The sequence below is a fragment of the Pan troglodytes genome, chromosome 20, assembly GCF_028858775.2.
Source record: "Pan troglodytes isolate AG18354 chromosome 20, NHGRI_mPanTro3-v2.0_pri, whole genome shotgun sequence".
NCBI classification, from domain to species: Eukaryota; Metazoa; Chordata; class Mammalia; order Primates; family Hominidae; genus Pan; species Pan troglodytes.
The window spans coordinates 13,315,667-13,342,428 of record NC_072418.2 but is presented as its reverse complement, the minus strand read 5'-3'; the positions used below and the strand labels follow the sequence as shown (position 1 = coordinate 13,342,428).

General features: G+C 49.9%; 1 protein-coding gene across 2 annotated transcripts in view; it reads right to left on the bottom strand.

Annotated features, from left to right (window-relative positions):
• SLC44A2 (solute carrier family 44 member 2) overlaps window positions 1–13,502 on the bottom strand; it is a 42,537-nt gene extending 29,035 nt beyond the window's left edge. The window contains exon 1 of one of the 2 annotated variants that reach the window (XM_001165972.8): window positions 13,372–13,502. In XM_001165972.8, the coding sequence (XP_001165972.1) occupies window positions 13,372–13,402 (31 nt within the window). In that variant the 5' untranslated portion in view covers window positions 13,403–13,502. The remainder of the gene's footprint in view (window positions 1–13,371) is intronic. The other variant, XM_063800549.1, reaches the window with a different exon arrangement.
• Window positions 13,503–26,762: the final 13,260 nt, after the last annotated feature.

The following is a 26,762-nucleotide window of genomic DNA, read 5'->3' as shown; positions in this document are numbered from 1 at the left end:
TCACTGCAACTTCCGCCTCCCGGATTTAAGCGACTCTTGTGCCTCAGCCTCCCGAGTAGCGGGGACTTCAGGTGTGAGCCACCATGCCTGGCTAATTTTTGTATTTTTAGTAGAAATGGGGTTTCACCATGTTGGCCAGGCTGGTCTCAAACTCCTGACCTCAAGTGATCCTCCCACCTTGGCCTCCCAAAGTGCTGGGATTACAGGCGTGAGCCACTGCACCTGGCCCCTAATTTTTTTTTTTGGTAGAGACAGGATTTTCACCATGTTGGCCAGGCTTGTCTTGAAGTCCTGACCTCAAATGATCCACCTGCCTTGGCCTCCCAAAGTGCTGTGATTACAGGTGTGAGCCACCACGCCCAGCCTCTGAAAACCTTTTTGATGATCCACTTCCACTTAATAAATAATAAATGTATTTTCTTTTCCTTACATTTTAATATTTTTTCCCTTAAAAGGAATGGCAAAAAAAAAAAAAAAAAAACGCAATTACTTTTGCACCAACTTAATAACATTTTATTTTCTTTTCTTCTTCTTCTTTTTTTTTGAGACGGAGTCTCATTCTGTCACCCAGGCTGGAGTGCAGTGGTGCAATCTTGGCTCACTGCAACCTCTACCTCCTGGATTCAAGAGATTCTCCTGCCTCAGCCTCCCAAGTACCTGGGATTACAGGCACGCACCACCATGCCCGGCTAATTTTTGTATTTTTAATAGAGACGTGGTTTCACCATGTTGGCCAGGTTGGTCTCAAACTCCTGACCTCGGGTGATCCGCCCGCCTCAGCCTCCCAAAGTGCTGGGATTATCGGCGTGAGCCACCACGCCCAGCCACATTTTGTTTTCTTCAGCTTACTTTATTGTAAGAATATGATATATATAATACAGAGACACAATATGTGTATGTTGACATGTTGTCCGTAAGGCTAAGAGTCAACAGTAGGCTATCACTAATTAAGTTTTGGGGGACTTATATGCAGTTATATGCAGGCCGGGCATGATGGCTCATGCCTGCAATCCCAGCATTTTGGGAGGCTGAGGTGGGAGGATCTCTTGAGGCCAGGAGTTGGAGACCAGCCTGATCAACAGATCACAACCCTGTCTCTACAAAAACTTAAGGCATACACAGATTTCTAATTTCACAGGGGGTTGGTGCCCCTCACACCCATGTGGTTTGAGGGTCAAATGCATTATTTCCTTTCGTTGCTGTAACAAGACACCAATGCCTTGGTGGCTTAAAAAAACACAAATTTATGGACGGCTGCGGTGGCTCATGCCTGTAATCCCTGCACTTTGGGAGGCCGAGGCAGGTGGATCACCTGAGGTCAGGAGCTTCAGACCAGCGTGGCCAACGTGGTGAAACCCCATCTCTACTAAAAATACAAAAAATTAGCTGGGCGTGGTGGTGTGCACCTGTAATTCCAGCTACTCAGGAGGCTGAGGCAGTAGAATCGCTTGAAACCAGGAAGCAGAGGTTGCAGTGAGCCAAGATCGCATCACTGCACTCCAGCCTGGGCAACAAGAGCAAAACTCGTCTCAATAATAATAATAATAATAATAATAAATAAAAAACAAATTTATTATCTCACAGCTCAGGAGGACAGAAGCACAAAATGCATCTCACTGGGCTACAATCGATGTGTAGGCAGGGCTGTTTCTTTCGGAGATTTTAGGGGAAAATCTGTTTCCTTGTCTGTTTCACCTTCTAGAGGCCGCCCACATTCCTTGGCTCCCGGCCACTTCTTCCATTTTTAAAGCCAGCAATCACATCAAACCCACCTCGCTTCCGTTGTTCCATGTCCTCCTCTGACTCTGCTACCACCCTCTTCCATTTTTCTTAAAGAGACGGGGTCTCACTATGTTGCCCAGGCTGGTCTCAAAGTCCTGGGTTCAAGCAGTCCTCCTGCCTTAGCCTCCCAAAGTGCTTGAACTACAGGCATGAGCCACTACACCCAGCCAAAGTCTTCAACTTGGCCAGGCGCAGTGGCTTACACCTGTAATCCCAGCACTTTGGGAAGTCAAGGCAGGCAGATTACTTGAGGTCAGGAGTTTGAGACCAGCCTGTCCAACGTGGTGAAACCCCATGTCTACTAAAAATACAAAAAATTAGCCGGGCATAGTGGTGGGCGCCTGTAGTCCCAGCTACTCGGGAGGCTGAGGCAGGAGATTTCACTTGAACCCAGGAGGCAGAGGTTGTAGCAAGCCAAGATTGCGCCACTGCACTCTAGCCTGGGTGACAGAGCAAGACTCCATCTCAAAAAAAAAAAAAAGAAAGAAAATAAAAAATAAAAAATAACTATATTATCTGGGTGTGGTGGTGCATGCCTGTGGTCCCAGCTACTCAGGAGGCTGAGGTGGGAGAATCGCTTGAGCCCAGGAGGCAGAGGCTGCAGTGAGCTGTGATCACGCCACTGCACTCCAGCCTGGATGACAGAAAACACTGTCTCTAAAAAAACCAAAACCAAACAAATAAAAATAACAAAACAAAAACAACTTCTCCAATCCCCACTAACCATTAGTGTGATCCCATTTCACGACGGGCACACTGAGGTTGCTTGCTCGGACCACACAGCTGGTGAGGAGCACAGCCAGGAGTCAAACCAACGCCCTGCTGGAGCCAACCCAGGCCTTTTCCTTGGCAGGTACTGGGAGAAGCAGAGATAACGTTGCGGCAATGGTGTGGAAGAAAAATTGGGAAAATTGAGCTGTTGGACAAGGCCAGGACTGGGGGAGGCAGCCTTCGGGTGCCAGCCTTGCTGGCTGTGACGGCTGACCCACCCAAGTGCAGTGGGCGTGGGCGATAAGAGAACTGCCACAGCCTGCCCAGTCACAGTGCTGGTGCCAGGACATCAAATGCCACCCAGCCCCCACAGCTTCCGGACACTGGCCAAGTCCCCAAGGGCTGGAGCGGCCCAAGGCCTCACCCGTACAGCCAGCCACTGGCCTCTGCCTTCCCAGAAGTCTGTGCCTGGGGAATGAGCATCGCCAGCTGCCCAGACACCTCTTTTGACAAAGGGTTTGAGGACAGCATCTGGGTGGGGAGGCTCAGAAGGGTTAAGGGCAAAAGATAGAGCGCCTACTGTATGCTGGACTATGTTAGGCACCAAACCAGAGATTTGCTTCTAGAAACATTTAACCTTTTTTTATTTTTTATTTTTTGAGACAGGGTCTCCTTTTTTGCCCAGGCTGAAGTGCAGGGGCGCAATCATAGCTCACTGCAGCCTTGACCTCCTGGGCTCAAGTGATCCTCCCGCCTCAGACTCCCTAGTGGATGGGAGCACAGGCATGCACCACCACGCCCCGCTAATTTTTAATTTTTTTTTTTTTGCAGAAACAGGGTCTCACTATGTTGCCCAGGCTGGTATAAAATTCCTGGGCTCAAGTGATCCTTCCGCCCTGGCATCCCAAAGTGCTGGGATTATAGGAGTGAGCCACCACACCCGGCTCAGCCTAAGAAGCTTTAAAAAGATCCAGATGCCACATACACAGAAATTAATAGGTCACAATCTGGAAGGAGACTTCTTGGCTGAGCTACTTCTGAGGTGAAAACAGCTAGCCAAAGATTTGTAGAAGATTCTTTCACATGGAAAGCTAAAATCTTCCATGGACTTGAGGACTTACTTATAATTAGCTTTTAGTCCCCCTGCCAGAACAGAGGGAATTTATTAATTTTATTATGTAAGAGTTTATTTGTTTACTTGTATATTTGAGATGGGGTCTCATTCTGTTACCTAGGTTGGAGTGCAGTGGCACAATGTCGGCTCACTGCAACCTCTGCCTCCTAGGCTCAAGCAATCCTCCCACCTCACCCTCCAGAGTGGCTCGGACCACAGGCATAAGCCACCATGACCAGCTAATTTTTTTGCATATTTTTGGGAAGAAGGGGTTTTGCAATGTTGCCCAGGCTAGTCTCAAACTCCTGGACTCAAGCGATCCACCCACCTTGGCCTCACAAACAGCTGGGATTATAGGAGTGAACCACGATCCACCCACCTTGGCCTCACAAACAGCTGGGATTACAGGAGTGAACCACTGTACCAGGTCTCTTGTTTGCTTATTTATTTATTTATTATTTTTTGAAATAGAGTCTCACTCTCTTGCCCAGGCTGGAGTGCAGTGGCGCAATCTCGGCTAACTGCAACCTCTGCTGCCCAGGTTCAAGCAATTCTCCTGCCTCAGCCCCCCGAGTAGCTGAGATTACAGGTACCTGCCACCACGCCTGGCTAAATTTTGTAGTGTTAGCAGAGACGGGGTTTCACCATCTTGGTCAGGCTGGTTTTGAACTCCTGACCTCGTGATCCACCCACCTTGGCCTCCCAAAGTGCTGGGATTACAGGCATGAACCACCGCGCCTGGCCTTGTTTATTTTTATAGTAGAAATGAGGGTTTTGCTATGTTTCCCAGGCTGGTCTGCAGCTCCTGGGCCTGACCAAGAGTTTAAAAATCATATTTTATTTCATTTTTATAAAATCATATTTATTTATTTGAAATGGAGTCTCACTCTATCCCCCAGGCTGGAGAGCAGTGGCGCCATCTCAGCTCACTGCGACCTCCGCCTCCCAGGTTCAAGTGATTCTCCTGCCTCAGCCTCCCAAGTAGCTGGGATTATAGGCACGCGCCACAACGCCTGGCTAATTTTTGTATTTTTAGTAGAGACGGGGTTTCTCCCAGTTGGCCAGGCTGGTCTCAAACTCCTGACCTCAAGTGACCTACCCGCCTGGGCCTCACAAAGTGCTGGGATTACAGGCGTGAGGCACTGCACGCAGCCTAAAATAATATTTTAAAATAATGCTCTCTAGCCTGGCACAGAGGCACATGCCTATAGTCCCCTACTCAGGAGGTTGAAGGGGAAGGATCGCTTCAGCCGGGGAATTCAACCAGCCTGGGAACATCGTAAGACTCCCTCTCAAAAAAAATTTTTTTAAATTAAAAATAAATAAATAAATATCATGTTCACCTTGGGGATCGATTGGGAAATGGCAAAAGAAAAGTCTTGGCGGGGCGCGGTGGCTCACAACTGTAATCCCAGCACTTTGGTAGGCCGAGGCGAGCGGATCACTTGAGGTCAGGAGTTCCAGACCAGCCTGGCCAACATGGTGAAACCCCGTCTCTACTAAAAATACAAAAAGGAGCCAGGCATGGTGGCACATGCCTGTAATCCCAGCTACTCGGGAGGCTGAGGCCAGAGAATCACTTGAACCCGGGAGGCAAAGGTTGCAGTGAGCCAAGATCACGCCATTGCACTCCAGCCTGGGCAACAAGAGTGAAACTCCATCTCAAAAAAAAAAAAAAAAAAAAAAAAAAAAGAAGCCAGGCGCAGTGGCTCACGCCTGTAATCCCAGCACTTTGGGAGGCCGAGGCGGGCAGATCACGAGGTCAGGAGATCAAGACCATCCTGGCTAACACAGTGAAACCCCGTTTCTACTAAAAAAATACAAAAAAATCAGTTGGGCATGGTGGCGGGCGCCTGTAGTCCCAGCTACTCGGGAGGCTGAGGCAGGAGAATGGCGTGAACCCGGGAGGCGGAGCCTGCAGTGAGCCGAGATCGCGTCACTGCACTCCAGCCTGGGTGACTGAGTGAGACTCAGTCTAAAAAAAAAAAAAAAAAAAGGAAAAGAAAAGTCTCTAGGGAGAATTCTCTATCAGGGCTCTGCAAATGTTTTCTGTTAAGGACAAGATATTAAAGATTTTAAGCTTTGTGGTTCACATATCATCTCTGTCATATATATATATATTTTTTCTTTTTTCACAACCATTTAAAAATATAAGAGCCATTCTTAGCCCACTAGCCTTACAAAAACAGGCCACCACCCAGCAATCTAAATATAAGTAACATTAGCCAGGCTCGGTGGCTCACGCCTGTAATCCCAGCACTTTGGGAGGCCAAAGTGGGAGAATCATTTGAGGTCACGAGTTTGAGACCAGCCTGGTCAACATAGTGAAACCTTGTCTCTACTAAAAATACAAAAATTAGCCGGGCATGGTTGTGCATGCCTATAATCCCAGCTATTCGGGAGGCTGAGGCAGGAGAATAACTTGAACCCAGGAGGCAGAGGCTGCAGTCAGCCGAGATTGTGCCCTGCCCTTCAGCCTGGGCAACAGAGACAGATTCTGTCTCAAAAAATAAATAAATAAATAAGAGTAACATCATAGATCTGTACATTTAAAAAGAGTTATAGGCTGGGCATGGTGGCTTACACCTGTAATCTCAGTACCTTGAGAGGCTGAGGTGGGAGGATCACTTGAGCCCAGGAGTTCAAGACCAGCCTGGACAACATAGCAAGACTCCATCTCTACAAAAAAACTAATAATGTGTGGTTTTTTTAGTATGTAAATTATACTTCGCCAGGCACAGTGGCTCTTGCCTTTAATCCCAGTATTTTGGGAGACTGAGGCGGGTGGATCACTTGAGGTCAGGAGTTTGAGACCAGCCTGACAAACATGGCAAAACCCAGTCTCTACTAAAAATACAAAAAGTAGCTGGACGTGGTGAGGTGCACCTGTAATCCCAGCTACTCAGGAGCCTGAGGCAGGAGAATCACTTGAACCCAGGAGGCGGAGGTTGCAGTGAGCTGAGATCATGCCACTACACTCCAGCCTGGGCGACAGAGCAAGATTCTGTCTTGAAAAAAAAGAAAAAAGCAACAAAAACAAACCAAATTATACTTCAATTTAAAATGTAGGCTGGGCCGGGCGTGGTTGCTCACGCTTGTAATCTCAGCACTTTGGGAGGCCAAGGTGGGCAGATCACAAGGTCAGGAGTTCAAGACCAGACTGGCCAATATGGTGAAACCCCGTCTCTACCAAAAATACAAAAATTAGCTGGGCGTGGTGGCACGTGCCTGTAATCCCAGCTACTGGGGAGGCTGAGGCAGAAGAATCGCTTGAACCCAGGAGGTGGAGGTTGCGGTGAGCTGAGATGGCGCCACTGCTCTCCAGCCTGGGCAACAGAGCAAGACTCCATCTCAAAAAAAAAAAAAAAAAAAAGGTAGGCTGGGTGCAGTGGCTCACGACTCTAGCCCCAGCACTCTGGCAGGCTGAAGCACGTGGATAGCTTGAGCCCAGGCGTTCCAGACCAGCCTGGGCAACATGACAAAACCCAATCTCTACAAAAAATACAAAAATTAATCGGGCATGGTAACTCGAATCTTGTAGTCCCAGGTCCTTGGGAGGCTGAGGCAGGAGAATTGCTTAAACCCAGGAGGCAGAGGTTGCAGTGAGCCGAGATTGTACCACTGCACTTAACCCTGGGTGACAGAGTGAGACCCTGTCTCAAATTAAAAAAATAAATAAATAAAAAATATATATATATACTAATAAAATAATAATACAAATAGGCCCTCCTTGCACATGACAGGGCCCTGGAAATGTTCTTTTTTCCTCAGCTGGTTGCTGGCCAGATAAGGTGTTCACCTTGTGAAAGCTCCTTCAGCCTCATATATTTAGGATCTATGCCCTTTTATGTATGTATTTCCAACTTCGAAAAAAAGTTTAAAATAAATATTCCCTTTGATTGGCTAAATAAAAGACAGCCCATCCACAAATGTACTATTCTATGCTACCGTGAAAAAAGATTGTGCTGGGCGCCATGGCACACACCTGTGATCAGTCCCAGCTACTCGGGAGGCTGAGGCGGGAGGATCCCTTCAACTCAGGAGTTCTAGGCTAGCCAAGGCAACATAGCAAGACCCTGTCTCTCCTTTTTTTTTTTTTTTTTTTGAGACGGAGTCTCGCTGTGTTGCCCAGGCTGGAGTGCAGTGGCGCGATCTCGGCTCACTACAACCTCCACCTCCTGGGTTCAAGCGATTCTCCTGCCTCAGCCTCCTAAGTATCTGAGACTACAGGTGCATGCCACCATGCCCAGCTAATTTTTTTATTTTTAGTAGAAATGGGGTGGCTGGGCACAGTGGCTCACACCTGTAATCCCAGCACTTTGGGAGGCCGAGGCGGGCGGATCACGAGGTCAGGAGATCGAGACCACGGTGAAATCCCGTCTCTCCTAAAAATACAAAAAATTAGCCGGGGGCAGTGGCAGGCACAGTGGCGGGCGCCTGTAGTCCCAGCTACTCGGGAGGCTGAGGCAGGAAAATGGCATGAACCCGGGAGGCGGTGCTTGCAGTGAGCCGAGATCACGCCACTGCACTCCAGCCTGAGCGACAGAGTGAGACTCCGTCTCAAAAATAATAATAATAATAATAATAATAAATGATTGAGGAAGCTTTGGAGGTGTTGACAAGAGATCATCTCCAATGTATATTAGGCAAAACAAATAAACAAAAAAAAGCTGGGTGTGGTGGCCCACGCCTATAATCCTAGCACTTTGGGAGGCCAGTACAGGAGGATTGCTTTAGCCCAGGAGTTCATGACCAGCCTGGGCAACATGGTGAGACCCTGCCTCTAAAAAAAAAAAAAAAAAAAAAAATTAGTTGAGTATCACGGCACACACCCGTAGTCTCAACTACACAGGAGGCAGAAGCAGGAGGATCACTTGAGCCCAGGAATTTGAGGCTGCGGTGAGCTATGATCGCACCACTGCACTCTAGCCCAGCCTGGGTGACAGAGTGAGACCCTGTGTATAAACAACAACAACAACAACAACAACAAAGACCGGGGTGAGAGAGCAAGACAGAAACTTTCATCTCAAAGCCGTAACATCTTTTGTATCTTTTGTATTTAAAGCATGTGAATGTATTATCCCTTTCAAAGAAAATAGCCACAAGAGGCCGGGCGAGGTGGCTCACGCCTGTAATCTCAGCACTTTGGGAGGCCAAGGCGGGCTGATCACAAGGTCAGGAGATCGAGACCATCCTGGCTAACATGGCGAAACCCGGTCTCTACTAAAAAATACAAAAAAATTAGCCAGGCGTGGCGGTGGGCGCCTGTAGTCCCAGCTACTCGGGAGGCTGAGGCAGGAGAATGGCGTGAACCCGGCAGGCGGAGCTTGCAGTGAGCCGAGATCGCGCCACTGCACTCCAGCCTGGGCGACAGAGCGAGACTCCGTCTCAAAAAAAAAAAAAAAAAATAGCCGCAAGTAACTACCTTTTCATACATACATACATACATATATATTTGTATGTGTATATATATGTTTTAATATATATGTATATAATTATTTTTTGAGATGGAGTTTTGCCCTTGTTACCCAGGCTGGAGAGAAATGGCACGATCTCAGCTCACTGCAACCTCTGCCTCCTGGGTTCAAGCAATTCTCCTGTCTCAGCCTCCCACATAGCTGGGACTACAGGTGCACGTCACTATTCCAAGAACATTTTTGTATTTTTAGTAGAGATAGGGTTTCACGATATTGGTAAGGTTGGTCTCAAACTCCAGACCTCAGGTGATCCACTTGCCTCGGCCTCCCAAAGTGCTGATATTAGAGGCGTGAGCCACTGTGCCCAGCCAATTTTTGTATTTTTAGTAGAGACAGGGTTTCGCCATGTTGGTCAGGCTGGTCTCGAACTCCTGACTTCAGGTGATCCACCTGCCTCGGCCTCCCAAAGTGCTGGGATTACAGGCATGAGCCACCACACCCGGCCACATGTATATATATATATTTAAATCAGGTGCCAGGGCCTCACTGCAGGCTGAATTGTATTCTAGCAAATGGGACCAGGGAATCTGCTTTTTATTTTGAGACAGGGTCTTCCTCTGTCATCCAGGCTGGAGTGCAGTGGCGCTATCTTTGCTCACTGCAACCTCTGCCTCCTGGGCTCAAGCAATCCTCCCACCTCAGCCTCCCAAGTAGCTGGAATACAGTTGAGCACCACCACGCTCAGTTAATTTTTAAATTTTTTTGTAGAGACCGGGTCTCACTATATTGCCCAGGCTGGTCTCAAACTCATGGGCTCAAGCGATCCTCCCACCTGGGACTCCCAAAGTGCTGGAATTATAGGCATCAGCGACTGCCCAGCCAGAGTCTGGTTTTTGTTGTTTTTTGAGATGGAGTCTCGCTCCATAGCCCAGGATGGAGTGCAGTGGCACCATCTCAGCTCACTGCAACCTCTGCCTCCCAGGTTCAATCAGTTCTCCTGTCTCAGCCTCCCAAGTAGCTGGGATTACAGATGTGCACCACCATGCTTGGCTAATTTTTATATTTTTAATAGAGACGGGGTTTCACCATGTTCCCAGGCTGGCCTCGATCTCCTGACCTCAAGTGACCCACCCACCTCAGCCTCTCAAAGTGCTGGGATTACAGGTGTGAACCTGTAATCCTTGCCTGGCCAAGAGTCCTTTTTTTTTTTTTGAGACGGAGTCTCGCTCTGTCACCTAAGCTGGAGTGCAGTGGCGCCACCTTGGCTCACTGTAACCTCTGCCTCCCAGGTTGAAGCGATTCTCCGGCCTCAGCCTCCCGAGTAGCTGGGACTATAGGTACACTAATTTTTTGTATTTTTATTATTTATTTATTTATTTATTTATTTATTTATTTCGAGACTGAATTTCACTCTTTTTGCCCAGGCTGGAGTGCAGTGGCACAAACTCGGCTCACTGCAACCTCTGCCTCCCAAGTTCAAGCGATTCTCCTGCCTCAGCCTCTGGAGTAGCTGGGATTACAGGCATGCACCAGCATGCCTGGCTAATTTTGTATTTTTAATAGAGATGGGAATTCACCATGTTGGTCAGGCTGGTCTCGAATTCCCGACCTCAGGTGATCCACCTGCCTTGGCTCCCAAAGTGCTGGGATTACAGGCATGAACCACTGTGGCTGGCATTTTTTGTTATTTTTTGTAGAGATGGGGTTTCACTGTGGTAGCCAGGATTGTCTCAATCTCCTGACCTCGTGATCCCCCAGCCTTGGCCTCCTAAAGTGCTGGGATTACAGGTGTCAGCCACAATACCTGGCAAGAGTCCGTTTTTTAAATAAGCATCACTACTGTCCCCCCGACCCCAGTTTTATTTCTCCATGGTCAGAGTTTATTGTTTTGGATTGCAGAATCTTTCTGCACTGCTCTTGCCAAGGGTGGGCTGGCTGGGAAGGATGGCAATGCCCATTGCTGACATCCGCCGGGGCCCAGAGCCATTTCCCCATTTCCCTTGGAACTGCTGCCTTCCTTTAGATATGATCTCTGCTGAGGAATGCACTTCCTGCCCAACCTGGTCTCACCCAAGTCAATGCCTTGGGTTGCTTCTCTATCAGCTCACGGGAAAGCCATGTCCCCAGTACTACCAGCCCCAGAGGCCTCCTGAGCACATCGAGCTTGACAGCCTATGCAAAATTCTTCCCCCACCAGTGAGTGTGGTCCACCGAGTCCTATAGACAAAGACACAGAGCTTCAGAGAGGTCACGGACTCACCCAGGGCCACACGGCTCCTAAGTGTCAGAGCCAGGATTTGAGCCTAGGTTTGTCTGATGTCAGCCCCTAAACTCATGACGGATGGGAAGCCACTGGGGCAGGAGGGTAGGATGAGTGAGCCCCTCTTCCACACCATCCCCAGGGGAAAGCTCCCTTCATCTATCAGGGACTTCATGGGCCAGTCCAAGGCCCCCAGATTTTTGGTTCTGATGTGAAGGAACTACTTCCAAGCTAAGCAAAACCCCTACTTCAAGCAATCAAACCAGATGGCCCCTTTGGCCCCAAGGCAAAATATAATTAAGTAACTACGTGGTTTGTTTGCTGTTCTTTCTGTGTGAAACACACTTCCCCTAAATCTTCCCACGGCTGGCTCAACCTCCAGCCCTTAGTAACCTAAAATAATCGCTGCTGTTTCTGCCACACAAGATCACACGATGTCTTGTTCTTTGCTTCACAACTTACAACAACCTAAAATTACACATTCCTTCCCTTGACTACTCCCTGCGGTCAAGGATTTCACCGGTCTATTCACTGCTGGGTTTCCAGTGTCTAGACCCCTGCCTAAATCGTGCTCAATAAATATTTGTTGATTGAAGGTACTCCCTTAAGCCCAGCAAAGGCTCTGTCTGGCAGGGTCCCCTGTCTCATGTGTGGGCCTGGGAGGTCTGCCTAGCTCCGACCACAGCTCAATTCCATCCTTTGGCCAAATTCAAGGCTGGGTGAATCATATCATTGTCCATTCTGCCCCTCGTCCCTGTCCCAGCCAAACTTCATAGAGACCCAAGACCCCCTCAGATGCTGCCCACAAGCGGGCAAGACCTGGCTGGAACCTCAGGCTGAGACTCTCAGGTCAGAGACAGCCTGCCACACCCAAGGGACACACAGCACCCACAGCCGCTGGGGCTGGGATTTGAGCCCAAATGAAGACCAAGGGGGTCCCTCCAGGGGACTGGGCTGGAAGCTTCAATTGGGGAGGGGGTGCTGGGAGGTGGCCAGGTCCTGCTGCCTCCCCTTGGCTGGGCTCTGCAGGGAAGGTCCCAGCCTCCCTGATCTGTCTCTCCTGGCAGCCTCCTGAGGCCATACAGTCCCTGGGGGCAGGGAGGCACAGCTCTACCCAACTTGTTTTTCTTGAATATTTTCGAGCCGTTTCCGGCCCCCTCCCCGGGGCCCTTCAGTGTCACAGTTTCCAGGAAGTTCTTGTCACACAAAGAGGGGCGCGACAGTGCTTCTTTGCCCCCAGGGTAGTATCACGTGGGGCTGGGGCTCAGTTGGGTCTTGGGGACCCAAAATGGAGAAGAGAAAGGAGAAACTGAGGATGGCAACTCCTCCCACCGTGGGAATTCAGGGGAGGGCGGCACCACAGGACGCTGGTGATGGAGAAGCCCACATCCTGGGCCCATCCCCGGGGCCAAATGCCTGAGGTCGCCCCAAGAGGTTCGCCGGAGGAAGTTCCAGTCGCCAGCACCTCTCGAAATGGGAGGTGGGAGCCGCCAGCCCCTTGCACAGGGAGGGGAAAGTTTCTCAATTTTTTCCTGCTTCCTTCCTGCCCCCTCACCAAAGGCGCCCTTCTTTCCGCCGTTTCCAGGCGGCTGGCCAGACTCGGTGGGCTCTCAGCTGGGTATTCGGTCTGCCCAGTCTTGCCTCAGTTTCCCCATCTGGCCAAAAGCCCCGGACGGCTACTTCTGGCGGAAAAGGGAAGGAGGAAGAAATGGACAAAGGGGATTGGAAGAGGAGGGGGATTTGAGGAGGTCAGGGCCCTGTCTCTTTTCCGAGCCCAGATCGCCGCGCCTCCCCTCCCCCGCCCGCCATCCGAGCCGCCCAGATAACGGGACCTCCCCGGGCGGAGCATGCGCCGTGAGCCCTGGCCCATCAGCCGGAGGGGGAGCTGGGGCTCCCGGGGAGGGGACGCGGGGCGACCCGGTTAGAGCAGGGGGCGTGGGATCCGCGCAGTGTCGGATGCGGGGGCCCGAGCGCGGAGGGCCATCCAGCGGCAGCGCGGGTGCCTGGGGTCTCAGATGTCCCCCTGGCTCAAGGTCCTCCCACCCCCAAGTCAGCAGAGGCGGCCCCTGACCCGAGGCGGCTCCTACCGTAGGCTCCGTTTTTCCGCTCGTCCTCCATGGCCGCGGCGGGGCGGGGAGCGGAGTCCGAGCCAGCGCGACCCCAGCCCGGGCGGGCGGGAGGCTCCGCGGGCTGCAGCGCCCCGCCCCGGGCCCCGGCCCCGCCCCTCCCGCCGGGCCAGCCCCCGCGCGCCTCCTCCAATGGGAGCCTCGAGAGGGCGAGGGCGGGGACCGGGGGCGGGGACCGGGGGCGGGGCCTGGCCCGGGATGGGTGGGGCCCCAACCTTTGTTTCCAGTCTTGGCTCTCAAGTAACCCTCTTGAGGGTGTGCATGGTGAGCAAACAGAGGTCATCCATTCATTCATTCATCTATGCATTTCATCTTCAAGGAGATATTGAGGCTGGGCGTGGTGGCGCGGGCCTGTAATCCCAGCCACTCCGGAGGCTGAGGCGGGAGGATAGCTTGGGCCAAATAGTTCCAGACCAGCCTGGGCAACATAGGAAGACCCTCATCTGTACAAAAAATTTAAAAAATTAGCTGGGCTTGGTGATGCACACTTGTAATTCAGCTACTCGGGAGGCTGAGGTAGGAGGATCACTTGAGTCCAAGAGTTTGAGGCTGCAGTGAGCTATGATTGTGCCACTGCCTGGGCAACCCTGTCTCAAAATAATAATAAGAATTAATAATAATAATAGGCCGGGCGCAGTGGCTCACGCCTGTAATCCCAGCACTTTGGGAGGCCGAGGCGGGAAGATGGTCAGGAGATCGAGACCATCCTGGCTAACACGGTGAAACCCCGTCTCTACTAAAAATACAAAACATTAGCCGGGAGTGGTGGCGGGCACCTGTAATCTCAGCTACTCGGGAGGCTGAGGCAGGAGAATGGCGTGAACCCGGGAGGCGGAGCTTGCAGTGAGCCGAGACCGTGTCACTGAACTCCAGCCTGGGCGACAGAGCGACACTCCGTCTCCGTCTCAAAAAATAAAATAAAATAAAATAAAAATAATAATAGAAGATGGATAGATAAGTAATTGATAGGTAAATATTGATCACCGTGTACCACTGAACATACCAAAAGATGCCATTTTCATTCATCAGATTGGTAAGAATTTTAGAGTTTGATAACATAAAATCAGATGAGTGAATGCTTTGAAGCAGAATGTTTCCTGGCAGAAAGAGTATATCCAAGTCATGTTCACCTGGTGCGATTCCTGTCTGGCACTGACCCTGGACAAACCACTGCAGGTGTGTGTGCATGGGATGTAGTAACCAAGGGGTGTTCCCTGCAGCCTTGACAGTTATTGTGGAAAAAATGGGTGAAAACAGGCCGGGTGCGGAGGCTCACGCCTGTAATCCCAGCACTTTGGGAGGCCGAGGCGGGCGGATCACTTGAAGTCGGGAGTTCGAGACCAGCCTGACCAACATGGAGAATCCCTGTCTTTACTAAAAATACAAAAAATTAGCCTGGTGTGGTGGCACATGCCTGTAATCCCAGCTACTCTGGAGGCTTAGGAGGAGAATCGCTTGAACCCAGGAGGTGGAGGTTGCGGTGAGCTGAGATGACGCTATTGCACTCCAAACTGGGCAACAGAACTGGGCAAAAAGCGAAACTCTGTCTCAAAAAGAAAAAAAAAAAGAAAGAAAAATGGGTGAAAACATCACTGCACTCCAGCCTGGGTGACAGAGTGAGACCCTGTCTCAAAAAAAAAAAAAAAAGAAAGAAAGAAAGAAAAAAGAATAAAGCACGAAGTCATCAGGGAAATGTAAATCAAAACCTCGATGAGATATCATTGCACACCCACCTGAATAGCTAAAATTAAAAAGACTGGTCGAACCAAGTGTTGAGGAAGATGGGAAGCATATGGGGGCTCTCCTACACTGTTGGTGAGAATGTAAAATGCCACAACCAGTTGGAAAACGATCTGGCAGTTTCTTGCAAAGTTAATACCCTAGAAATTGCACTTCTAGGTATATACCCAAGAAAAAGTATAAGTGAAGAAAAGAAAAACCCACAGACACATTCATATAAATGTTCATGATAGCCTTATAGTATCCTTATTCGTAATGGGCAAAAAAACTAGGAGCAGCCCAAATGCCCATTAACAGATCATTGGTGAAGCAAACCATGGTGGGTTTCACCCATACCATGGGATTCTCCTTAGCGATGAGGAATGAATGTTTTCTTCTTTCTTTTTTTAGGGACAGGATCTTGCTGTGTTGCCCAGGCTGGATTGCGATGGTGCAGTCATAGCTGACTGAAGCCCTGACCTCCTCAGCTCAAGTGATCCTCCTGCCTCAGCCCCCTGTTGCTGGGACTACAGGCACACATTATCATGCCTGGCTAATTTCTTTCTTTCTTTCTTTCTTTTTTTTTGACAAAGTTTCACTCTTGTTGCTCAGGCTGGAGTGCAATGGTGCAATGGTGTGATCTCAGCTCACCGCAACCTCCATCTCCCAAGTTCAAGTGATTCTCCTGCCTTAGTCTCTGAGTAGCCGGGATTACAGGCATGCACCACCACGCCTGGCTAATTTTGTATTTTTAGTAGAGACGGGGTTTCTCTATGTTGGTCGGGCTGGTCTGGAACTCCCGACCTCAGGTGATCCGCCCCCCTCAGCCTCCAAAAGTGCTGGGATTATAGGCGTGAGCCACTGCACCTGGCCATACTCGGCTAATTTTTTTAATTTTTGTGGAGATGACGGTCTCCCTATGGGTGCCCAGGCTGGTCTCAAGTGATCCTTCTGCCTCAGCCTCCTAGAGTGCTGAGATTACAGGTGTGAGCCACAGCGCCTGGTCCAGGAATAAACTATTGATACAGGCAAAAATATGGATGAATCTCTCCCCAAAAAGCATAATGTTGTGTGAAAGAAGCCACACACTTTTTTCTGAAGTTCTAGAACAGGCATAGCTAATCAACCTATAGTAACAGAACATATATCAGTGGTTGACTTTTGGGGTAGTAATAACTACTGGGATGATAGGAGCAGCTTCTGGGCACTGGAAACAGAATTGTAGTTACATAGCTTAGTTTAGTTTGTGAATACTTGACCTTCTCCCCCATACTCTGCCCGCCTTTTTTTTCTGAGACAGAATCTTGCTCTGTTTCCCAAGCTGGAGTACAGTGGCAATTTTTGTAGTTTAGTAGAGACGGGGTTTCGCCATGTTGCCCAGGCTGGTCTCGAACTCCTGATCTCAGGTGATCCACAAACCTCAGCCTCCCAAAGTGCAGGGATTACAGGCGTAAGCCGCTGTGCCCAACCGACTTCTGCCCTTTTAAAATATGTGTTGCTGGCCCGGCACGGTGGCTCACGCCTGTAATCCCAGCACTTTGGGAGGCCGAGTTGGGTGGATCACAAGGTCAGGAGTTCAAGACCAGCTTGACTAACTTGGTGAAACCTGGTCCCTACTAAAAATACCAAAAAAAAAAAAAAAAAAAAATTAGACAGGCGTGGCGGCGGGCGCCTGTAATCCCAGCTCCTCAGGAGGCTGAGGCAGAGAATTGCTTGACCCCAGGAGGCAGAGGTCGCAGTGAGCCAAGATTGCACCACTGCACTCCGGCCTGGGTGAAAGAGTGAGACAGCATCTCAAATAAATAAATAAATAAAATAAAATATGTGTTGCTCTTCCCGGTCAGGTCGCCAGCATCATGCTCTTCTATTCCTTTTTTCAAGTCCCTTGTGGGAATGAATGTGGTCGTGGAACTCAAGAAAGACCTGAACATCTGTGGCACCCTCCATTCGGTGGATCAGTATCTCAACATCAAATGAGCTGACATCAGTATCACACACCTTGAGAAATATCCTCACATTTTATCAGTGAAGAACTTCTAGGCTGGGTGCAGTGGCTCACACCTGTAACCCCAGCACTTTGGGAGGCCAAGGCAGGTGGATCACCTGAGGTCAGGAGTTTGAGACCAGCCTGGCCAACATGGCAAAACCCCATCTCTACTAAAATACAAAACTTAGCCGGATGTGGTGGCGGGCGCCTGTATTCACAGCTACTCGGGAAGCTGAGGCAGGAGAGTTGCTGGAACCCGGGAGGTGGAGGCTGCAGTGAGCTGAAATCATGCCACTGCACTCCAGCCTGGGTGACAGAGCGAGACTCTGTCTCAAAAAAAGTTTTTTAAAAAGGACTGTTTCATTCCGGGCTCAGTGGTCCCATACGTGCAGTTGCCAGCAAAGGAGGTTGACACACAGTTGCTATAGCATGCAGCAAGGAAGAAAGCCAGCAGTAGTAAGTGACAGCCCCTCCTTCTCTTCCCTTCCCTCTTCCTTGGTGACCTGTAACCCCAAGTCCCAGCCCAGGACCCCTAACTCCCAATACTTGAAGGGGTTTTGTTTGTTTTTTTACTAATGATGGTTTTGTGGGGTTTTTTTTAAAAAAGGGAAGAGTGGATAAGGGGAATAATAGGGAACAGGTATCCTTTGTTGAGAAAGGGAGAAGAGGTAGGCTGGGAAACTCCAAAGCCTTCCCAGTCCCCAGCACCTGCCGTTCTCACTACCTCCCTGGAGATGGTGGGAGGGAGGGCTTCCTAGGTCTTTCCAGGGTACCATGTGATTCACCTGGGGGTTGAAAGGAATCTGTCCCATGTTGGGAATAACATTTATGATGCAAATATATATGTGTGTGTGTATACATAATAAATAAAAAATGTTACATTTCAAAATGAGAATTTTTAAAATAGTTTAAGAAAAATGGAGGTGGTCCTGCAGATTATAATAAGAGTGACTGTTTACAGCCAGGAGTGGTGGCTCACATCTGTGATCCCAGCACTCTGGGAGGCAGGAGGGTCACTTGAGGACAGGAGTTCAAGATTAGCCTGGACAACACGATGAAAATCTGTCTCTAAGGCCAGACGCAGTGGCTCTCACCTGTAATCCCAGCACTTTGGGAGGCCGAGGAGGGCGAATCACCTGAGGTCGGGAGTTCGAGACCAGCCCGACCAACATGGAGAAATCCCGTCTTTACTAAAAATACAAAATTAGCCAAGTGTGGTGGCACATGCATGTAATCCCAGCTTCTTGGGAGGCTGAAGCAGGAGAATCACTTGAACCTGGGAGTCAGAGGTTGCAGTGATCCAAGATCGCACCATTGCACACCAGCCTGGGTGACAGAACGAGACTCGGTCTCAAAAAAAAAAAAAAAGGAAAGAAAGAGTGAATGTTTATAGAGAGCTTAGTCAGTGTCAGACAAGGTATTAAATGCTTTATATATTTTTTTAACTCTTTTTCTTTTTTTTGAAATAGAGACCAGGTCTCATTAGCCTCAATCGATCTGCCCATCTTGGCCTCTTGAAGTGCTGGGATTACAAGCATGAGCCACCATGCTGGCCAAGCACCTTTTTTTTTTTTTTTTTTTTTTTTTGAGCCAAGGCTGCTGGAGGGCAGTGGCGCGATCTTGGCTCACCCAGTAAAGCGCTCTCTGTGTGTGTATGTGTGTGTGTGTATGTGTGTGTGTGTATGTATAGTTGTTGTTGTTTGTTTTTGTTTTTGAGATGGAGTCTCACTCTGTCGCCAAGCTGGAATGCAGTGGTGTGATAGCTCACTGCACCCTCTGCCTCCCGGGTTCAAGCAATTCTCCTGCCTCAGCCTTCTGAGTAGCTGGGATTACAGCACCTACCACCACGCTCAGCTAGTTTTTTGTATTTTTAGTGAAGAACGGGTTTCACTGTCTTAGCCATGATGGTGTCAATCTCCTGACCTCATGATCCACCGCCTCGGCCTCCCAAAGTGCTGGGATTACAGGCGTGAGACACCGCGTCTGGCCCAAGCACTCTATATTAAATCATTATAATCATTTTCCAATTGGGGAAAGTGACCCAGAGAGGTGAAGTAATTTACCCACAGTAACATAATGAGCCCGTGGCTCTGCAAGGATCTGAACCCAGGGAGTCCGACTTTACACCCAAGACACACTTCCTTCCCCTTCAACCACATGCTTTCCGGAGTAGCGTCCAGGTCATATTGTTGAGTGATAATAGCAAGTTGTATTTTTTTTTTTTATTTAAGACAGAGTCTCTCTCTGTCGCCCAGGCTGGAGTGCAGTGGTGCGAGCTCAGCTCACTGAAACCTCCTTCTCTTGGGTTCAAGTGATTTGTGTGCCTCAGCCTCTGGAGTAGCTGGGATTTCAGGTACGCACCACCATGCCCAGCTTAATCTATCTATATCTATATATATATATATAGTTGTTGTTGCTTGTTTGTTTTGTTTTGTTTTGTTTTTGAGACAGATTCTTGTTCTGTCACCCAGGCTCGAGTGCAGTGGCGTGATCTCGGCTCACTGCAACCTCTGCCTCCTGGGTTCAAGCAATTCTCCTGCCTCAGCCTCCCGAGTAGCTGGGATTACAGGTGTCCGCCAGCATACCTGGCTAATTTTTTGTATTTTTAGTAGAGACAGGATTTTATCATGTTGGCCAGGCTTGTCTCAAACTCCTGACCTCAGGTGATTCACCTGCCTTAGCCTCCAAAGTTCAGGGATTACAGGCGTGAGCCACCACACCTGGCCAGTTTTTATATTTTTAGTAGAGACAGATTTTTGGCCATGTTGCCCAGGCTGCTCTTGAACTCTTGGCCTCAAGTGCCCCACCCGCCTCTGCCTCCCAAAGTTCTGGGATTACAGGTGAGAGCCACTGTGCCCATCCACAAGTTGTATAGTCTTATATGGTATGGGAGAAAGAGAGAGAAAGAGGGCAACACACACACACACACACACACACACACACCCCTGCATGTAACCCAGCTGAAAAAGATCTGAATCAGCCAGTGGTTATGAGAGGGACGAAGATTGGGGTACGGGGGTGTCACAGGGGACATTTTTTTTCTTTTTCTCTCACATCTCTGCTGGGAGGAACTTTTGCCTTTTCTTTAGTTTTGTTTTCTATTCTGTTTTCTCAGGAACTGGCTCAGCACAATATTTTCTTAAGATAGGATCTTGCTTTGTCACCGAGGCTGGAGTGCAGTGGTGCAACCATAGCTCACTGCAGCCTCGATCTTCTGGGCTCCAGTGATCCTCCCACCTCAGACTCCTGAGTAGCTGGGCATGGTGGCTTACACTTGTAATCCCAGCACATTGGGAGGCTGAGATGGGTGGATCACTTGAGGTCAGGAGTTTGAGACCAGCCTAGTCAACATGGCGAAACCCAGTCTCTACCAAAAATACAAAAATTAGCCCAGCATGGTGGCAGATGCCTGTAATCCCAGCTACTTGGGAGGCTGAGGCAGGAGAATCACTTGAACTAGGAGAAGGAGGAGGTTGCAATTAGCTGAGATTGCGCCACTGCACTCCAGCCTGGGCGACAAAGTGAGAATCCATCTCAAAAAAAAAAAGAAAAAAAAGCTGGGCGCAGCGGCTCACGCCTATAATCCCAGCACTTTGGGAGGCCGAGGCGGGCACATCTCGAGGTCAGGAGTTCGAGACCAGCTTGGCCAAGAGACCAGCCTGGCCAATATGGCGAAACCCTGCCTCTACTAAAAATACAAAAATTAGCCAGGTGTGGTGGCGGGCACCTGTAGTCCCAGCTACTCGGGAGGCTGAGGCAGGAGAATGGCATGAACCTGGGAGGCAGAGCTTGCAGGGAGCTGAGATCATGCCACTGCACTCCACCCTGGGCAACAGAGCGAGACTCTGTCTCAAAAAAAAAAAAATAATAATAATAAAAGTAAATGAATAAATAAAATATAAAAAAACTAAAATTAGCTGGGCGTGGTGGGGGGTGCCTGTAATCCCAGCTACTCAGGAGGCTGAGGCAGGAGAACTGCTTGAACCTAGGAGATGGAGGCTGCAGTGAGCCGAGATCGTGCCACTGCACTCAAGCCTCGGTGACAGGGTGAGACTCCATCTCAAAATAAATAAAAAAAAGAAAAGAAGAAGAAGAAGAAGGAGGAGGAGGAGGAGGAGAAGGAAAAGGAGAAGAAGAAGAAGAAGAGTGGGTGCCAGGGGTTGGGAGAGGGAGGAGTGTTTCATAGGGAGAAGTCTTCCTTTGGGAAGATGAGAAAGTTCTGGAGATGGATGGTGGTGACGGTTGCATGACCATTAATGTGCTTAATGCCACCGAACTGTGCACTTCAAAATGGCTAAGGTGGCCAGCGGTGGTGGCACGTGTCTGTAGTCTCAGCTACTTGGGAGGCTGAGGTGGGAGGATGGCTTGAGACAGCAGGAGAGGAACTGAAATTTGGGCAGTTAGGGTGTCTGGGACAGCAGGTTCAGGTGGTGTCCTGTGGCAGAGGTCAGCAGGTGTCTGACTGTGCCAGGTGGGGGTGGTTGGAGGGCAATGGGGGGCCATAGAGGATGTGAGAGTGAGAGTCAAAAAATAATTGTGAGTTTCAGAGAGATCTCTTTAGCGGTGTGGAGAAGGGATTGTGGACAGGGCCTAGAGGCATGGTCCCTGGGAGAGGCTGGAGGAGGCTCCAGGCATCCAGAAGGAACTAGGACAAGGCCACAGCCTCAGGGGGATGGGGGAGGCCGCCACTGAGGTGGGGCAGGCGGGGCAGGCAGAGCCAGCACACAGAGCTGCTCTGTTCTCTGACCCCAAGTAAGCTTTTGGGCTCATGAATTTTTCATGCCAAACAAGCCTGGAGTTTCAGATTCCAGGGCACTGGGCCCAGGCTTTCGGGTTCTGCTTACTGCCTGAAAACATCTCAGGGCCCCAGGAGATGAGTTCTTTATTTTGTTGTTGTTGTTGTTTTTGAGACAGAGCCTCACTCTATTGCCCCAGGCTGGAGTGCAATGGCGCAATCTTGGCTCACTGCAACCTCTGCCTCCCAGTTTCAAGTGATTCTCCTGCCTCAGTCTCCCGAGTAGGTGGGATTACAGGCATGTGCCACCACCCCCGGCTAATTCTGTATTTTTCGTCCAGACAGGGTTTCACCATTTTGGCCAGGCTGGTCTCAAACTCCTGACGTCAGGTGATCCACCCACCTCAGCCTCCCGAAGTGCTAGGATTACAGGCGTGAGCCATCACGCCCGGCTGCCAGGAGACGAGTTATTTTGAGGTTCAGCAATATCTAGGCTGGGGTGAGGGCCTAGCAGTGACTGCATCCCCCTAGGTGACCTTCTCAGCAGGCAGTTGCTGGGAGCATGAAGGACCACCCCCCTCCTTTGGGCAGAAGCAACATAAAGTCTTGGGCTTTAGGCTGGGCGAGATGGCTCACGCCTATAATCCCAGCACTTTGGGAGGCCGAGGCGGGTGGACCACTTAAGTCCACAAGTTGGAGACCAGCCTGGGCGACATTGTGAAACCTGTCTGTACCAAAAAGTATAAAAATTAGCTGGATGTGGTGGTCACGCACCTGTGGTCCCAGCTGTGCAGGAGGCTGGGTTGGGAGAATTGCTTGATTGCTTGAACCTGGGGAAGCGGAGGTTGCAGTGAGCTGAGATCACACCACTGCACTCCAGCCTGGGTGACAGAGACCCTGCCTCAAAAAATAATAATAATAATAATAATCAGGGCCAGGTGCAATGGCTCACCCCTGTAATCCCAGCACTTTGGGAGGCTGAGGTGGGTGGATCACCTGAGGTCGGGAGTTTGAGACCAGCCTGACCAACATGGAGAAACCTTGTCTGTACTAAAAATACAAAATTAGCCAGGCATGGTGGTACATGCCTGTAATCCCAGCTACTTGGGAGGCTAAGGCAGGAGAATCACTTGAACCTGGGAGGCGGAGGGTATGGTGAGCCAAGGTTGTGCCATTGCCCTCCAGCCTGGGCAACAAGAGTGAAATTCCACCTCAAAAAACAAAAAAGTCCGGGTGCAGTGGCTCAAGCCTGTAATCCCAGCACTTTGGGAGGCCAACGTGCACTGCGGGCAGATCACAAGGTCAGGAGTTTGAGACCATCCTGGCCAAAATGGCGAAACCCCATCTCTACAAAAAATACAAAAATTAGCCAGGCATGGTGGCACAAACCTGTGGTCCCAGCTACTTGGGAAGCTGAGACAGAAGAATCACTCGAACCCGTGAGGCGGAGGTTGCAGTGAGTCAAGATCACACCACTCCACTCCAGCCTGGGCGACAGAGCGAGACTCTGTCTCAAAACAAAAAACAAAACAAAACAAAAAAAACCTTGTGCTTTCCAGGGCTCAAATCCCAGCTCTGCTTCTTCTGACTGGATGACATTGTACAAATCACTTACTCTCTCAAGGCCTCAGTTTCCCTATCTGTCAAATGAAGATAATAGAGTTGGGGGAGGTGACTCGTGTCTGTAATCCCAGTGTTTTGGAAGGCTGAGGTGGGAGGACAGCTTGAGGCCAGAAGCTCAAGACCAGCTTGAGCAACGTAGCGAGACCCCATTTCTACAAAAAATTTAAAAATTGGGCAGGCGCGGTGGCTCACGCCTGTAATCCCAGCACTTTGAGAGGCTGAGGTGTGCGGATCACGAGGTCAGGAGATCGAGACCATCTTGGCTAACATGGTGAAACCCCGTCTCTACTAAAAATACAAAAAATTAGCCGGGCTTGATGGCGGATGCCTGTAGTCCCAGCTACTCGGGAGGCTGAGGCAGGAGAAGGGTGTGAACCCGTGAGGCGGAAGTTGCAGTGAGCCAAGATTGCGCCACTGCACTCCAGCCTGGGTGACAGAGCAAGACTCCATCTAAAAAAAAAAAAAAGAAAATTTAAAAATTAGCTGGGAGTGGTGGTGCTCACCTGTAGTCCCAGCTACTGGAGAGGCCTAGGTGAGAGGATCTCTTGAGTTCAGAAGGTTGAGGCTGCAGTGAGCCGTGTTTGCACCACTGCACCACAGCCTGGGCGACAAAGCAAGTCCTTGTCTCAAATAAATAAAAAAAAGATAATAGGCTTCCCTAATTCAAGGGGCTGTCTTGAGGATTCCTGCATGGGCGACATTTAGGGCCACCCTCACTTATGGTGAGCACCATTTAAGCCAGAGTTAGTGTTACTAATAGTAATATTTGCATCCAGCAATATAGCAAAGCAGGCGGAAGCAGGCTGGGACCAGATTCTTAAATCCCGGGACTCAGATTCGAATTCTGGATCAACTGCCTCCTGGCTCTGGGGCCGTGGGCTTGGGCAGGTGCCTTCACTTCTCTGTGTCCCTGCTTCTACCTTTATAAGATGGCACGAAGGAGACTTGTGCCAGATGATAACTTTTTATTTTTCATTCTATTTATTTATTTTCTTGAGATGGAGTCTCACTCTGTCACCCAGGCTGGAGTGCAGTGGTGCCATCTCGGCTCACTATAACCTCCGCCTCCCCAGTTCAAGTGATTCTTCTGCCTCAGCCTCCCAAGTAGCTGGAATTACAGGCGTGCGTCACCACGCCCGGCTAATTTTTGTATTTTTAGTGGAGACAGGGTTTCGCCATGTTGGCCAGGCTGGTCTCAAACTCCTGGCCTCAGGTGCTCTGTCCACGTTGGCCTCCCAAAGTGCTGGGATACAGGCATGAAACACTGCTCCTGGCCCAGATGATAATGTTTTAATTAAAGTGCAGTGCTGCTGTCAATGTTGATGTTAATTTCAGGTGGAGAGGCAAGTGGATGATCCTGATAGCTGCTGTTCTCTAAGTCCCCACCTACAGGGGCTGATAAAGGGCTGGGCAGGGTTTGGGTAAAGGACAGGTGAGGTCTGGGTAGGCTGAGTCTTGTTCCCTGCAGGCCCTGCAGGACATCTCCCTCCCTCAGCCAAGCAAGGTGGTTCTAAGCAAGGCTGAGGTTTACTTTCCTTTTCCTTCTGCCCTGTCCTCAAAACTACCGCACTTTGGGAGGCTGAGGCGGGCGGATCACGAGGTCAAGAGTTCGACACCATCCTGGTCAACATGGTGAAACCCCATCTCTAATAAAAATACAAAAATTAGCTGGGCATGATGGAGCGCACCTGTAGTCCCAGCTACTTGGGAGGCTGAGGCAGGAGAATCGCTTGAACCCGGGAGACAGAGGTTGCAGTGAGCTGAGATCGCACCACTGCACTCCAGCCTGGCGACAGACTGAGACTCCATTTCAAAAAAAAAAAAAAGGAAAGTCAAGGGGTGGAATCTGGGTCTGCAGCAGCTGGTGTGCACGAAACATGCATGGAGCTAGGGGCCGTGCCAGGTATTTGGCTATGCAACTGCAGGAGAGGGCACCATGGCTGTTATACCCATTTAACATAAGAGGAGACTGAGGCACAGCAGGTGCATTCACCAGCCCATGCCTTATAGCCAGTGTGTGGTGGTGTCAAAAATCAAACCCAGCATCTGTGCTCTCAACTGCTACATCATCATCCAGATCATCATCTTCATCCTCCTCCTTCTCAGCGACACGGTTGACAGTCAGCTACATCCAAGTTCCCTTCCAACACCATGTTGCACAGAATAACTCATTTAATCTGCACAAACCAGGCACAGTGGCTCAGACTACGCCTGTAATCCCAGTACCTTGGAGGGCCAAGAGGGGAGGATCGCTTGAGCCCAGGAGTTTGAGACCAGCCTAGGCAACATACCGATACACCATCTCTACAAAAAATGTAAAAATTAGCTAGGTCGGGCCGGGTGCAGTGGCTCACACCTGTAATCCCAGCACTTTGGGAGGCCGAAGTGGGCGGATCACGAGGTCAGGAGATCCAGACCATCCTGGCTAACATGGTGAAACCCTGTCTTTACTAAAAGTACAAAAAGTTAGCCAGGCATGTTGGCAGGTGCCTGTAGTCCCAGCCACTCGGGAGGCTGAGGCAGGAGAATGGTGTGAACCTGGGAGGCGGAGCTTGCAGTGAGTTGAGATCGCGCCATTGCACTCCAGCCTGGGTAACAGAGCGAGACTCCATCTCAAAGAAAAAAAACAAAAAATTTGCTAGGTGGGCCTGGCCTGGCACGGTGGCTCACACCTGTCATCCCAGCACTTTGGGAGGCTGAGGCGGGTGGATCACGAGGTCAGGAGTTCAAGACCAGCCTGGCCAAGATGGTGAAACCCCGTCTCTACTAAAAATACAAAAAAAAAAAAATTAGCCGGGCGTGGTGGCAGGCGCCTGTAATCCCAGCTACTTGGGAGTCTGAGGCAGAGAATTGCTTGAAGCTGGGAGGAAGAGGTTGCAGTGAGCAGAGATTGCGCCACTGCACTCCATCCTGGGCAACAAAGCCAGACTCCGTCTCCAAAAAAAAAAAAAAAATTAGCTAGGTGTGGGCCAGGCGCAGTGGCTCACGCCTGTAATCCCAGCATTTTGGGAGGCCAAGGCAGATGGATGACGAGGTCAGGAGTTCGAGACCAGCCTGGCCAACATGGTGAAACCCCATCGCTACTAAAGATACAAAAAATTAGCTGGGCTTGGTGGTGCACGCCTGTAATCCCAGTTACTTGGGAGGCTGAGGCAGCAGAATTGCTTGAGCCTGGGAAGCAGAGGTTGCAGTGAGCCGAGATTGTGCCATTGCACTCCAGCCTGGGCAACAGGACAAGACTCCAAATTAAAAAAAAAAAAAAAATTAGCTAGTTGTGGCCAGGCACGG